Source organism: Scomber scombrus, chromosome 15 (assembly GCF_963691925.1).
Source record: "Scomber scombrus chromosome 15, fScoSco1.1, whole genome shotgun sequence".
NCBI lineage: Eukaryota > Metazoa > Chordata > Actinopteri > Scombriformes > Scombridae > Scomber > Scomber scombrus.
This window is the reverse complement of record NC_084984.1, coordinates 9,263,599-9,277,901: the sequence shown is the minus strand read 5'-3', so window position 1 is coordinate 9,277,901 and position 14,303 is coordinate 9,263,599. Positions and strand designations below refer to the sequence as shown.

Below are 14,303 nucleotides of genomic sequence, written 5' to 3'. Positions count from 1 at the left end.
AGCATGCTCCACCATCTTTATTGTGATTATTCACAGTGTGGAAAAGAATACTCTTACGCACTCCGCCTGCTTTGTTTTTGCACCAAAGAGGGTGGTTGATGTGTTCTTCTTTTCTTTGCTCACTACACCCATCCGTACCATCACCCTTAAAATAGAGGGCGGGATGAGAGATTTAAGAAATGCAGTTGTGCAATTGATCCCCTTTTTATTCTAATGGAGGACAGATCAGTCAATCATGGGTCTTCTCATCTTGTTGTTTAAGAGGAAGGCAGAGAGGGAGAGGTGGACTGAAGGAGAGAGTGCTTTGCAGGGTTGTTGAGAGATTTGCCACCCAATCTATGTATTCTTGCCTCTTATTGATCCCCCACAGCTTTATAATCAGTGGGTCGATTGCATCCAAAGCATACTGAAATACAGCCAGCAACACCATTAGTATTTACATTTTAGTGTAACTAAGGCCTCCTACCCAAAGGGCTTATGTTGCTACATGGCCCCATTGTGAAAACAAGAACATCTAAAGATTCAATAGGTTAATGAAAAATTAAAATATTCCCTGTTGTTATGAAATGTTATTTAACATTTTTCCAAACCTTTGACAGGTAAGAAAATTGAGTTTTCAAGTATAACCAGAACGGAAAGAGTCGGCTTGTGTATTTTCCTATAGTAATTACAATCAACAGGAACAATCAAAGGCTTAAGTTGTTGAAAGGAAAGCTGCACACCTGCAGAAATGGCAACTCATTAAACAGTACAAATAAAGATGTGATTATTTTATTTCACTGAAGTATTGCATTATGCAGCAAACCGTTTGGTGAATAAATTAGTTTAGTATTGAGTAAAATGCACTTTTGTATTGCTAACCTAAGTTTTTATAACAGCATTTGTTAAGTCAGTCATAATAATAATAATAATAATAATAATAATAATAATAATAATAAACACTATATTCAGTAATGTGTACCATTAACTGAATAATGACTAAATCTGATGCAGTTGACACATGAAGGTGACCCAGGTTTTTTAAATCTGTGTATTTCAGTCATTTATCAGTGATGTCCTGAAGTTCATAATCCTTTTATGTGTAACAGCAGTAACATCTGAATATATGTAATCTGATGGTCATGATGGCTATGACTGAAAATAAAGTATTCAATACCTAATGGTAGCTTGCATTGACAAACATATGCATGCAAACCTTGTTATTTATTCAGAGGCTGAACACTGTTGAGCTGTTCCCAAACACTGACTAATGCATTAATTGATTGATTTTTCCATCCAGCTGGTCACTGTGGCTCCACATACATAGAGCAGCAGGAATGATCACAGAGATGTTGACTGAGGGACAGAAACACAAATCAAAAGCGGCTGTTGCTGTTCCTCATTCATTCAGAGTGTGAAAGCTGTGTGATGCTGCTGACCTGGACCAGGAGAGACAGGGACATGCTAGAGCTATGGCAGCACCTGGGAATCAAATACACCCAGATAAACAAACAGTCTAAAGACTCTTTGGATGAGTCCTCTGAAGTGTTAAAACCCCCCCCAAAAAACAAAAAGCAGTTCAATAGACTGAGTCATGAGGGGTTTATTGGAGCAGTATTGCCCTTTAGAAGCCAGAACAGGAATAGGTGGTGTGGTTGGTTTCTATTAGGGATCTAATCTGAAGTGTTTTATTTCTGTTTAAATATTATGGAAATCATAAAATGTGCCCACAAGGGGAACACTTGTTTGTATGATTACAATTGGAACACAAAAATACTTGAAATATATGTTTTATTTGTATTTCTTCTTCTTATTATTTTATCTAATTATAGCAAGCACCATTGCTGTATATGGAAATGTCCATGGGTCAGTCCACTACTTTGGTCCATAATGAAAGATCACAAAAACTATTGGATGAATTACAAAGACATGTTGTACAGACATTGATGGTCCCTAGAGGATGAATTCAACTGACTTTTCATCTCCCACTACCAGTTGGTCAAAGTTTTCACTTATCTAGAAACATATCTCCACATCTACAGGATGGACTGTGACTCATTTTTTGTACAGACATTTATTGTTTCCCGAGGACAAATCCTAAATGACATAGGTGATCCCCTGCTTTATCTTTAGAACCAACATGAGGTTGACTTTTGTTATTTTGATCTCAACAACAATGGGATGGCTTGCCATAAACTGTTATACAGACATTCACGATCCCTCCACGATGGATACCACTGACTTTTCATCTTGCACCATCAGTACAAATGTTTTCATTTATCCAAAGAAATGTCTCCACGCTTACTGGATAGACTGGGACACATTTATGACATTCATGGTTTTCCAGAGGATGAATCTTAATAACTTTGGTGATTACCTGACTTTTTCTCTAGCACCAACATCAGGTTGACTTTTGTGGATTGATTGCCATTAAATTTAGTACAAACATTCATGTCCTCCTGGGAATGAATTGTAATTATGTTGGTAATCTCCTAATATCATGTAGCACCATTATCAGCATATAACATAAACATAATTACATTCTTATCGGGGTCGACTGTACCTTTTGATTAGCACAAATTAGCAAATATTAGCATGCATACACACTAAACTAATATGGTGATTATCGTTAACAATATACCCGCTAAACCCTTGTTCTTACAACACATTTCACTAAAGGTCACGTAAAATATTAATAGCACATTGTCACAACAAAGTGAGTTTTTGTTCACATTAATTCTCATGTTTAGACTTGTTAACTCAGGTGTGAAAAACCCTTTACGAACACCACTCCTCAAGAAGTGATACATCCTCTTCCTTACACCTTCCAGTGTACAGAATAAAATTAAAAGCCGATTCAACGTGTTTTGGACACAAGAGAATTATCTTCCACCTGCACTGAAATATGTGACAGCAGCAAAAATTATTTTTTTGTCCCATTTGTTATATGATGGAGAGAAAACATTGAAAGCAGCTGAGTGTGAGCCAGGGAAACAGCTTTTATGATTTTTTTTTTAAATTAAGCAACTGTCTTGTTAAGGTTTGGGCAAGTTTTAAAAAAAAAAGTTCTTTAACACTTGTAACTAAACCCGAGAGACAAGAATAACACCTGACCACAATGTCCTTCCTTGTTACTGTGCTACTTCACTCTCAGACTACCTGTTTCCAACCATGTCCTCTACACATAATCCTTAGTCTCTTAATTCCTTAATCCCACATAATCCTTTCATGGTGACGAAAAAGTATTTCTTTCTTTGTTCATGCATGGAACATGTATTTTTAACTGAACACCTAATGCTCACTTCTCAAATTTCAGGAGATCCTTTCTGTCCTACAAACCTAGACTCTTGCTTGTTATCGTCTCAGCTTGCCAGAGTCCAGAATTATATAACGGATAGATAGAGAGGCCAAAATAGCATAGTGGTAGAAGGCTACTGTGAAGGGATTAATCAGAAAAGGACAGTTTAATAATCTCTGAACTAGAAAACTAGGCTGCAGCTACCTTTTCTTGTAAGGACTTTATAACTGCTCTCATGCAAAAAAATGTAGAGCTAACAGCACAGGAAAAAAGGATGAAACGGGGAATAATGGGATGGAGAGAGAAGATCACTTGGAAATTTCTAGTCTTTTTGACTTTAGAGGAGGTTAAGTGGCTATTGCTAAGCCACAGCATTTTTTTCCTTCATTCACTCTCCTTTCTTTGTTGTCCTAGCAAGACGGATGGAGTAGAATCTCAGGAGCCAAATCCAGTCCTGCATGCAAATTCTTCTTTCATGCAGCTGTGTGTCGTCTTACTGACAGTAGCCTGCCACACAATGTGCCCGATCCATAGCAACGCTAAAGATAATCCAATAGTGCATTTCATTTCTATTTTCACTTGCTGAAGACGCATGGGGACCTCAAATACGTAGCAGAGATGAGGAGAAAATGTCTTTATCCTGCTGCTCAGTGCAGCTTAGCAAACGCTAGAGAGATGATGTGGCTTCACCACTGCTGTCTGTCCTCCATCTTCTCCCCCTTTTAAAATGGGGATCACTCTTGAGTAAAGCATGCCTCTTTCTACTCTGCAGGAGGTTGCAAAGATCTCACCCATTCAGAGTGTCGTGGTTGATGAGAGAGGAGGTTTTATGAGGAGACAGCATCCGGCACAGAGAGCATGTGTGTGTGTTAGGGTGAGAGGGGGGTGGGGTTATGGTATGTGTGCAGGCAGAGATACCATATGTAGCCCTAAGGGCTTGTCAGATGCACCACAAGTTTTCTTTCGAAACTCATACATCTTAGGGACATTAAAGAGTGCAAATAAAACAATGTTGCTGTCACCATGAATTCTCATCAACAACAAATGTCATTATTTGAAGATTAAAGTAACTTTTATTCATCATGCTGCAAGGGTATTTTAAATATAACCTCTACAAAACAGCTTTTAGTCACAAAGTGAATAGGCATTGACAAAAAGCAGTTTTTTGTGCTGGAGTCAGATTCCCGTATGGCTCAACAGTTTTACATTGACTGTTGCATTCAGATATTTGAAACACAACATAGTGCACAGTTGAGTTTCAAAACACTGAGAACTAGGAGGATATACTGAGATTTGGATGTATTATAGCTAAACCATCTTCAAATGTATGTATGCCAGTCACATACAGTAAACTGTGAATCTATTTGAGGGCAAACCAACACACACAATCCCAAAATGTCCTCAGTTTTACTATAAGTTTTGGAACATAACTTTCTTTATAAATGTGGGAGTGGGTTATGGTTATGCAGGTTTACACTGCATATCCTCCACATATATTCCAAAGACACTCTTCTTATTTAATGATGTGGAGGAGGACAGCTTCCTTTACAGATGTGATAGTGTTGCATTACCAAACCTATTTCCACACTACATTTTAGGAGAAAGGCCAGACAGAGGAACGCATCATTATTATTATTATTGTTGTTGTCCTGAGGAGTATTTGGCATATGACAGGAGGGGGGCCATGACTGTGGATTTAATTGAAGATTATTATTGAAAATGTGTCCACTATGTATCACTATATATCAGGAATTTGTTGTTGGTTTTCTTGTTGTTGTAGAGACAGAGGAAAAAAATAGCAACATACAGAAGGTGTAAGGGACGGCAGAAAGAAGAAAAACAGAGTGAAAACACTTGGCCAGAGAGGAGTCCTGTAAGTTGTTCACATCCTGTCAATCACATTATGTAAGTACCAGTGGGGATCTTTACTAAGAAACAATTAATTTGATTTTGAATCATCATGCTGCTCTTGCCACTGACTTCCTCAGTCAGCGGGCTTAAGACCTGTTTCACTGTATTACTGCTGATGTCTCAGTTTTGAGTGACAGCAACATGGCAACAGCATGTTCCCCTCTGAAGGGCAAATTACAAATACAAATCCAGCAAATCCTGAGAGAAATGTCACTGACAACATAATTAATTTCTTTTTCCTGCAAATATCTGTTCTTATATTATCATATTTGCTCATAGCTACTAAAACATGATTTTTGTTTTTTATGGTAATGTTTAGGCAATCAAAGCGCCTGATTAAGGTTAAGGAAAGATTGTGGTTTACAGAGTATTATAAACCAACTCTGCAGCTCCCCTCGGCTTTATAGGGAGTTTTAGCTAATTCTTTAGCTGTCCGGCTGCAACTTTACTGTTTTGGTTCAATCTCAGTGCTCTGTTATTTTTGACTACAGCAGGCAGTCTTAACATCTATTGTACTCTACCTGCTCAGCACCAAACAGCAATCAGATATAGTTAACCACTTGATCTGTCAGTATTATGTTCACAACTTGTTTCCGCTGCTGCCAAGTGGCCAGAAAAAAATCAGTTACTGCAGGTCAAAGAAGGTAAAACTTATTCACAAGAAAAAAAAACTGCTCCTGAAAGTAACCCAGGTAGCAATTATGCTTCCTTCAAAATGCATTGGGCAAAATAAGTTAGTACAAACATAGTTTCTGGGAGATAGGGGTGGATGATTTTCAGAATCACTGAATTGTTTTGTGTGGGTTCTGCATGTAACTGAGACTTTGATGGCTTGTTTTATTTACCAAGTTTTCTCCCAATAACACTTTGCATTGGAAGTACACAATCTCTTCATTTCATATACAGATATACTACGACTCTTTCTGACCAGACAGGCATATGTACATGTGGGTTATACTGTTTGTAGCATCAGGCTATATCCTCCTTCAGTAGATGGTCCTGCAGGATATCTGCTCTAATTAGCTAGTTTACTTAATTTGTTGTGACAAGGTTACTTTCATATTTGAGTCCATTAGATATTATTTTCGAAGCAATGCTGGGACCTGGGGACACTGTTGCATAGAGTCCTGACTTTCACCTTAAGGCAGATACAGCCATTGATATACATGCACATGACAGTTAAGATCCTAAATAATTAATAACCTTTGAAGTCTGATACTATTTCACTTTAAAAGTTATGCAGAGCATACCCTTGGACAGATGCATGCATACACATGTCAAAGGAAAAGGAGTGGCAGCATTAAGTGCTTTATTTACTCATTTTCAGCCACACTTAACTGTGCCCACCCCTCCCAGACGCTCTCTCAAGAGGCTGCCATTAATTCTGTACAACCCTCTCAAGGCTTCATCAATGTTAATCAGAGCTAAACATAACATTAGATTCCCTTCAGCTGCTTTGCAAAAAGGCTTGAAGGCATGCACGTATATGTGTGGAGCTAAGGTGCTGTTTGTTAGTGTAAAAGTATGGTGGAGTGGAGAGATTCTGAAAATCCAGTCTTCGCTGGAGGGATGCTCCCCGCTTGGAGGCCGGGAGCATCACATGCAGTAATAATCTCAAATTCTACAGCTTTGTTACAATTTGCTATCTATGCCCTTGTGTCTGGAGGGCTATAATAAAGAAGACATTTGAAGAAATCTGTCCCTGTTCTCAAATTAAGAAATATTCATTTACCAGAAGAAAATTGTGGTCAACACCAGCAGGATCTGATATCCATAATAGATTGTCATCAAGGTTTTGAAATTTTATGAATTAAAAAGCAGTAAGCAGTAGTTTTTCATTTATTCATTTTCATTATTAATATTTCCTTTGCTGCAGTCAAAATCTGTATGATTATAAGAAAGTGTTAAAGCTTTCGAGTTAGTTATATTTTTCTTCAAAGTGAGTGGTAACAGATGAAAGTGGAGCCAATATGTCAACCATGAAATGTGAAAAAAGGATCATAGCCATAATATATACTAGCAGGGGCCCAAAAATCCCCAGAAACCATCAAGCATGGAAGTATGGTGTGGTTTTCAGATGTGACACTAGGTAGCTTAGATTCACCACCGTGGAAGAAACCCAGGAAGAATCATAGGAGGCTCTTAACACAGTGAGAAAAGATGACTGCAGGAAATGTATCCAGGAATAGCAGAAATATTGCAACTTTTTTGGGTCTTCCCTCATACCCTCAATACATAACAAAATGAAGCCTCACCTGCAACACCAGGCTTTGGTCAAAGTTGTATGCACTGGGACGTCCCTCTAGGGTGGAAAAAGCCACGTTTCCTCCACTGAGGGGGGATATATCACTGAACTCATCTGTACATAAAGCGATTCTCTCATCATCTCCTGGGCGGATGAAAGCCTTGGCATCCTTCCTATAGGTCTTGCTACAAGAGCTGCTGTAATACTGGTACGGCAACCAGGGCCCGTCCTCCTCTGTGCGCTTGTAGATGGCGAAGCTGTCCGGCCGAATGGTGTAGAATTTCAATCGAATGTAGGTTATCTCAAAGGCCTTCCCTGTGGAAAACAGATATGATTAGCTTTGAAAAGAATCACTGAAAGAATTACTGTTAGAACTAGATCCATTGTAGCTTCAACCGTTAGATCAGGGCTGGTTATAAGAGACAAATACTGTGGGGTAATAGTTAAGGGCCCAGGAGCAAAGTAAAAAAAAAACTGGTGTAATTGCATTATATAAAGAGGGAAAACAATGGGGGATAGGCTTAATTTCCCGTGCCTCTGTGCAGGGTAAATGAATGTCATCCCTGCAGGAGTATTGTAGAAGAATACCCAGGATTATTTTCTCATTATCCAGATCATAATGGGCCCCAGGAGTGAAACACAGGTCAAAGGGAAATAGAAAAAAAGGGTCTTATTATAAGTATAGGACAGAATAGGGCAATGAGTGCAAACTCAGAGGGGAAAGGGGTCTGTACTGCTGATTAGAATACAGTCTGATGCAAGGCTCTAATCAATGGAAAAGTGATTGATCCAACAAGTAAAATACTAATGAGTGTCATGAGGAGCTGAGCGTGGCATAGAATTAAACATATCATTGATTGAACAATACATCTAAGGCGAGTTCTCAGTGGTGCATCGGCCATTTGGGGGTAATAGAGGTGAAACAGAAGGAGAGAGAAGACAGACTTTTCATAGATTTGTTTCCCCCAAAAAACAGTGATTCAACTTCAATCCTGCAACAAAAAAAAAGAAAATGGGTTTCAAGGCACAATCTCTGAATCTCGGAGACCCGCACCAACTCCATTTGAGCTGGTGTTGGTGGGTGGGTGGGGATTTAGAAGTTGTAATTGGTCTTTCTTGCTGTAACTGAAGAATGGTCTGTAAAGTAATTTTGTGAAAGCGCATGATAAGTAGAGGGAATAGTCTCGCAGGTACATGTTTAATTAAATGAGGAGGAGGGTTAGGAAGGAATGCATTTTGGCATGTTGCATCTTCTCTTCTTACATATTTATGCCTGCAAAAATTATTTAGCTTCTTCAGATGGCTCACAATGTGTATTGATTAGTGACATAGCTGTTGTCCTTATTTGGTTTTGGAGGAGAGTTGACATTTTCGACCCTGATCTCAACATAAACAAAGAATGCATGCTTCTTTTTGACTGAGCAGTGTCATTTCCCCCTCATTCTTTACTCACCATGGACACAACAATGATCTTGGAGCCATATTGCAGAGTCATCCTTTCCGAGTATTAATACACATTTAAAATCTGCCAAATGTTGTGAAACTTGAAGGGGGGGGCTAATAACGCAGACACAAATGGAAGTCACATTGAGACCACAGTAACAACAACGTAATCTCTCAATAGGCTTCTTCATTGCTCTCATGGGGATTTTTTTTCTACATCATTAGATACCAAGTCTCATCCACTCTGCACATTCTTAGAGGGATGCCATCCACTGGTATAGCCATAATGACATCTGTTGCTTTTCACTGCCAAGTCGGAGGAGCTAGGCATCGCTGTCTCTTATCTCTGCAGCAATCTCTAATGGTATCTTTCCTTTAGGAGCCTTAAGATCATTTAGCTTTCATTTACTCCCTGCATGAGGTGAGCTCCGCCCTGCTGGGACCGAGGCACAAAAACATAAAAGAGGCAGAAGATGAAACATTTGTTGGATATCCCCCGTGATGAAATGCAGACTAATTGCAACGGATATTTGTATGTTTTTATGCATAATGTTTAATGATTCATGATTCATCCTCTTTCAGGAGTACACACTTTATGTGTTCATTAGCATTTATATGGAGACAACAGAGATGATTTAACATGACATAACAAACAAAAATACCTATAGAGAAAATGCCTGAATTCATATGTTTATTTTCACAGTTTGGACAGCTCAGTTTGACACTAAAATGTGTCTTTGTTCACCAAGCAGCAGGGCTTTGAGTACTGAAAAGCAAGACAAGTATGTCTTTCTAGGGTTATGGTGCCTTTCTGATCCAGAGTCTTGTGGCATCTCATGTTGTGCAGTCATAAAAACACTGCTTGGACGCAGACTACTTGGGCTAGAAGCTGCATGCCCTCTGACCTGCTCTGAGTCATCCATGTCAACTTAACACAGCTGCTGTCGTCCACTCAGACTGAGACCGGCTGAGACCAAACTCGCCAGACGTACTGTAGACTCAATATTTACAATCTGTTTACAAATTCGGATTTTTGTCATCAGCAAATAAAGGATGAGTGGATTTATTTTGTTGCCGTGCTGCGTCTCAAAGTTTGGGAATGAAACAGAATAGATTAACCTCTTACAGAGAATTGTGTCTCATATGCAAGCCAATCATCTAGCTGTGAGAGCGTCATGCTAACCGTGGCAGACTTTTATCATTGTTTTACATCTGTGACAGGATGTTGCTTTTCTTTGACGGCGCCGAATGAGAAGCAGCTGCAGACATCAATGTGTGCTGTGTGTATGTGTGTGTGCTTCTCACCAAGTCTTTGTGGGAAAAACCTGACCCCAATTCCTCACCAGCAAACTACCCTGCATTTTCTTTCCCTCCTCCCTTCTTCCTCATTATGTTTTGTTTACTCCCCTTGAAGCAGCCCGACTCCCCCCTTTTTCTTTTCTACTCTTCCACAGACCCACTCTGACCTGGCTGCAATATGTGTCCGTGCATCCTACTGCTGTGTTTATCATCCCAGCGTTTCACTGTAGTCCCTTCAGAGAGAGCTTGTTTTGTTTGGAGAGGCAAATAGTAACGTCGAAGGCGCCCCCCACCAGCACTCCAGATGGATCACAGAGCTTTCATATGTACCAAAGTGGAGCCACACAAACAAAATGTAAGGATATTCAGTTACATAAAAATCTATGTTATAAAAACATAATCATCCTTCTTTCAAGAAAACTGAGCCAAGGTAGAACCCAAAGGCACAGAAAAACACATGTTTTGGAGGTAGTGCAGAGGAGTCAAAGGTCAAATTAGTCTAAGGGAGACAGACTTGTGGGTGTTGGGAATGTTTGAAGAATAACAAACTCTCCAGACAGCACAGAGCATACCTCTGCAGAAGCAGCAGCAGCAGCAGCAGCAGCAGCAACATTGGCACCTTTCTCCAGGAAAAGAACTAGCCGCAGATTATAGAGACAACAAACCCTCAAAACACAGCCAGACATCTACTTGCTATTGGAAATCAATATTCTCCATTTGACAGAGGCACTTCCTGCCTTCTGAACACGTGATCTAGCAGTTTCTCTCCGGTCAAAGCTCTGACATTTTCAACTTCTGTCATCATTTTGTCCTTCTCTCCCGTTCCTTTTGAAGCAGAGATTTTTGATGGGGAGCGCCCTCTCTCCACCCACAGAGGAGGCTAGAGGAGACCTGACCTGTCAAGAAAATGTCTAGTTTTGAACAGAAGCTGCCTTCCCTGATAGATTGCTGAAAGTCAAAAGACACACACACACACAGACACACAAATACACAAAGGATAAAGTAAGGGTGATTCTAACTTTAGCTAAAGTGGCTTTAATCAATGTTTTCATGACAAATTACTTACTGAAAATGAGAAAAATGAGTTTCCCCTCAGCGATCAGCCCTAGCACCTTTAAGCTCATTGTTTTTCATTCTGGCCTACAAGCACACTATTTGGCTCACTCTCGCTGCTATCTTAGCATTATTAATAGCCACAACTGGCTGCTAATGGTGCTCCATATCTGCTGGATGTGTAAATCAACAACTGTTTGCTAGCTAGTTGTGCACACTAAAGGTTATTCTTAATTGTAAAACTGTCATCATAATCACACAAATATTAAAACCATTTTAGCTTGTCTTGAATTACAATGTCACAAATCAAACTATCAAATGCCAAATTTTCACCCAGAATTTTAATGCTTCAATTTATTATTTTAAGACTTTAGGGGATAGTTCAACATTTAGAGAAATCGTCTTATTAGTTTTTTTATTTTTTTAGAAGATTTAGACCACTCTCCTGTCTGTCCATTAACTATTAAGCTGAAACCGCTGAAAGAGAACCTGGCTTTACGTGCTGTACTGTTTCTTGGCCGGGTGCAGTGACTTATTTCAGTCTCGCTAGTTGCCTGGTAACCTCAAAGCTTTGCCAAGACTCCAGGAAGTAAGCGCATCTTGCCAAAAATTAGTCCCGCACACAACCTCACATAAAACCACAACTTGTTGTTTGTACCCTTTTTTTGTAGGGATTAAATAAACACTAAAGCTCACAAATTAAGACTGGTTAATTAGTGCTGCTGTTTCTGTGTTTCTAGTCTTTCCTGTAAGCTAAGGTAACCATCATCTGGCAGACAAACATTACAGTGCAAGAAAACAAACTTTTTTTTTTCAAGATGAAATGGAGGTGTAATACTTGGTTGTGTGTGTGGGCTTGCTGGCTTGTTTTCAACATGCCTTTATGGCACAAAAACAAAACGTTTCAACTGATTTCTCTTGATTTGGTCCCATGTTAAATATTTGGACATTATGCCAATTTTCAAAGTGGAGAGCAGTGTGTGAAATGCTGTTTTCAACCTCTGTAACTGAGAATAAACTGAATGTATTAAATGCACTGTAATTTAATATATATGTATAAAATAATACAACTTTGTTCAATAGCAAAAGGAACATTCTTTCAGTGGCCTCCAAATTCCTGTGTAGCTACTGCCTCTGTTACAGACACACACACCATAATATGCACAAACACACACACACACACACAGCTCAGAAAATAAATGAAAGAGGAAAAGGTAATTTCATAAAAAAAATTGTATTAATGCTTTGTAACAATCACCACAATTGAATTCAGTTTAAGTGACAAATGTGTTCTGTTACTTATTTCTGCAGTTTTCCGCAGCGTGGTAATGGGATAATGATGCTAATGACTCTAGCTGGCCTCATAAACTTTGCAAAATGAGGAATGTCTTCACATGCAAATACGTACCCCCAGTGCACAGAAAAGTGAGAGAAATGCAATTTCTCAAAGGAAAAGAGCACATGGCGGAGGCACTCTAAAAAGCTAACACAGACATTGTGCAGTGTGTAAGCGTGGTGTGTTGGCCTGTCGAATTCTCAACACATATGAAGTGAAGTCTGATTCTATTAGCTGATGATTTTCTCATTCAACTTGTGATTAAATGCCTAAAGCCAGGTCTCTTACCTTACCTGGTCTTTTAACAGCCCAAAGCTCTTCTTAACCTTAATCCTACAACCATAACCATGATGGATCTCTGTCCAATTTGATCTATATATGTTCCTGGGTGAAACTGATCCAACCAAAACTAGCTCTTTGGACAATTGTTCTTGAGGCATTTGGTAGTAATTTTTGGTCAAGTCAGTTAAAAAGAGTGCAGGACTGCACTTAAATACTCCTGAAGCAACATTTTGTTCAAAGTGCATTTATGAGCAACTTCTCTCCTAACTTCTATGAAAACTTTCATCTAAGTAAAGGGACAATTAGCTTAATATCAAATGACAGTAGACCTGCTGACCAAGTCCCTGGCTATGCAAAAACCCACTCTGGATGGGCGGGGTTAATGAAATTTACCTCCCAGTGTATCTTTCGAATTCCAAATAGGTATTATGTAAGTGCCTGACTTACTTCAATTGGTCCTCCCTCCCTTATCATAGCCCTGTCACTGCCAAACTTGGAGAGTGCAGGTTAACAACTGCTTATTACCTTGAATGCTTCTAAAAAATATGAAACAGCTTCTCTTTCATTAAAAGTCAATTATATATTAATTGTAAGAGTGCATATTGGAGTGTATTGTGACAGTTGCTGCAATGAAAACACACAAGATTAATGTTGGATTGTTTGAAGTGTGGCTTTCATTGTGAAAAGGCTTACGTAAAAGGTTGAGGTGGGGCCTTGATCTGGTCTGAATCATTCTTTAAACACAGTTTTATGTACACTGTGTGTTGTGGCAGTGTTCTAGTCTAGTTCTGGCCCATATCTTTCCTAAAATATTGTTGTGACTGTATTCTGACGGCCTGATTTGAAAGGGTTCATCACCAATATTTTGTGGCAGTATGGAGAAGTAAACATGGGCCAACGCTGGGCCATCACTCACTTACTATCTAGGCACGTCAGATGTGACTGTGTGTCCTCCACATCCTCTTTAAATCCCTCAAAATTCCCAGACATGCTCTTGTGGCTGCGGGCTCGCAAATACTCCAAGTCTCAGCTATGTCTGGGCCAAAGTCTTTTTTCTTTTTTTTTTTATGAAGACGGCTCAGAGGCGCAACTGCATAATACAAATCATGTGTTATTACGCACAGCTGTTTTGCATTAAAGCTTTTAAATAATGTATGTGATGACACTTAAACTCAACTGATGTGGGTGAAACTAACATTGCTTTGCTGTGAAATACCATCAGCAGACTCTTACCGCTGGAAACCATCTGTATTCACTAAATCTCAAAATGTATTACTAATCTTCACATTCTTTTCTGTTCCTGGGTACAGTAAATGTAGTGCACTTGAAAAGCTTTCAAGCATTTTAAATTGAAAATCTACAGTGTACACAGCAAAGAACGGAAAAGTAGGAACAGAAACCATAATTGAATCCTGAGAACATACTTCACCCTGCTCACTCAGCCTGACCACAAACAA

The 14,303-nt window shown here is 39.2% G+C and overlaps 1 protein-coding gene across 1 annotated transcript in view; it reads right to left on the bottom strand.

Annotated features, from left to right (window-relative positions):
* Window positions 1-14,303, bottom strand: part of lamc3 (laminin, gamma 3) — a 111,333-nt gene that overhangs the window by 96,565 nt on the left and 465 nt on the right. The window contains exon 2 of the mRNA XM_062434478.1: window positions 7,444-7,748. Within this exon, the coding sequence (XP_062290462.1) occupies window positions 7,444-7,748 (305 nt within the window). The remainder of the gene's footprint in view (window positions 1-7,443; window positions 7,749-14,303) is intronic.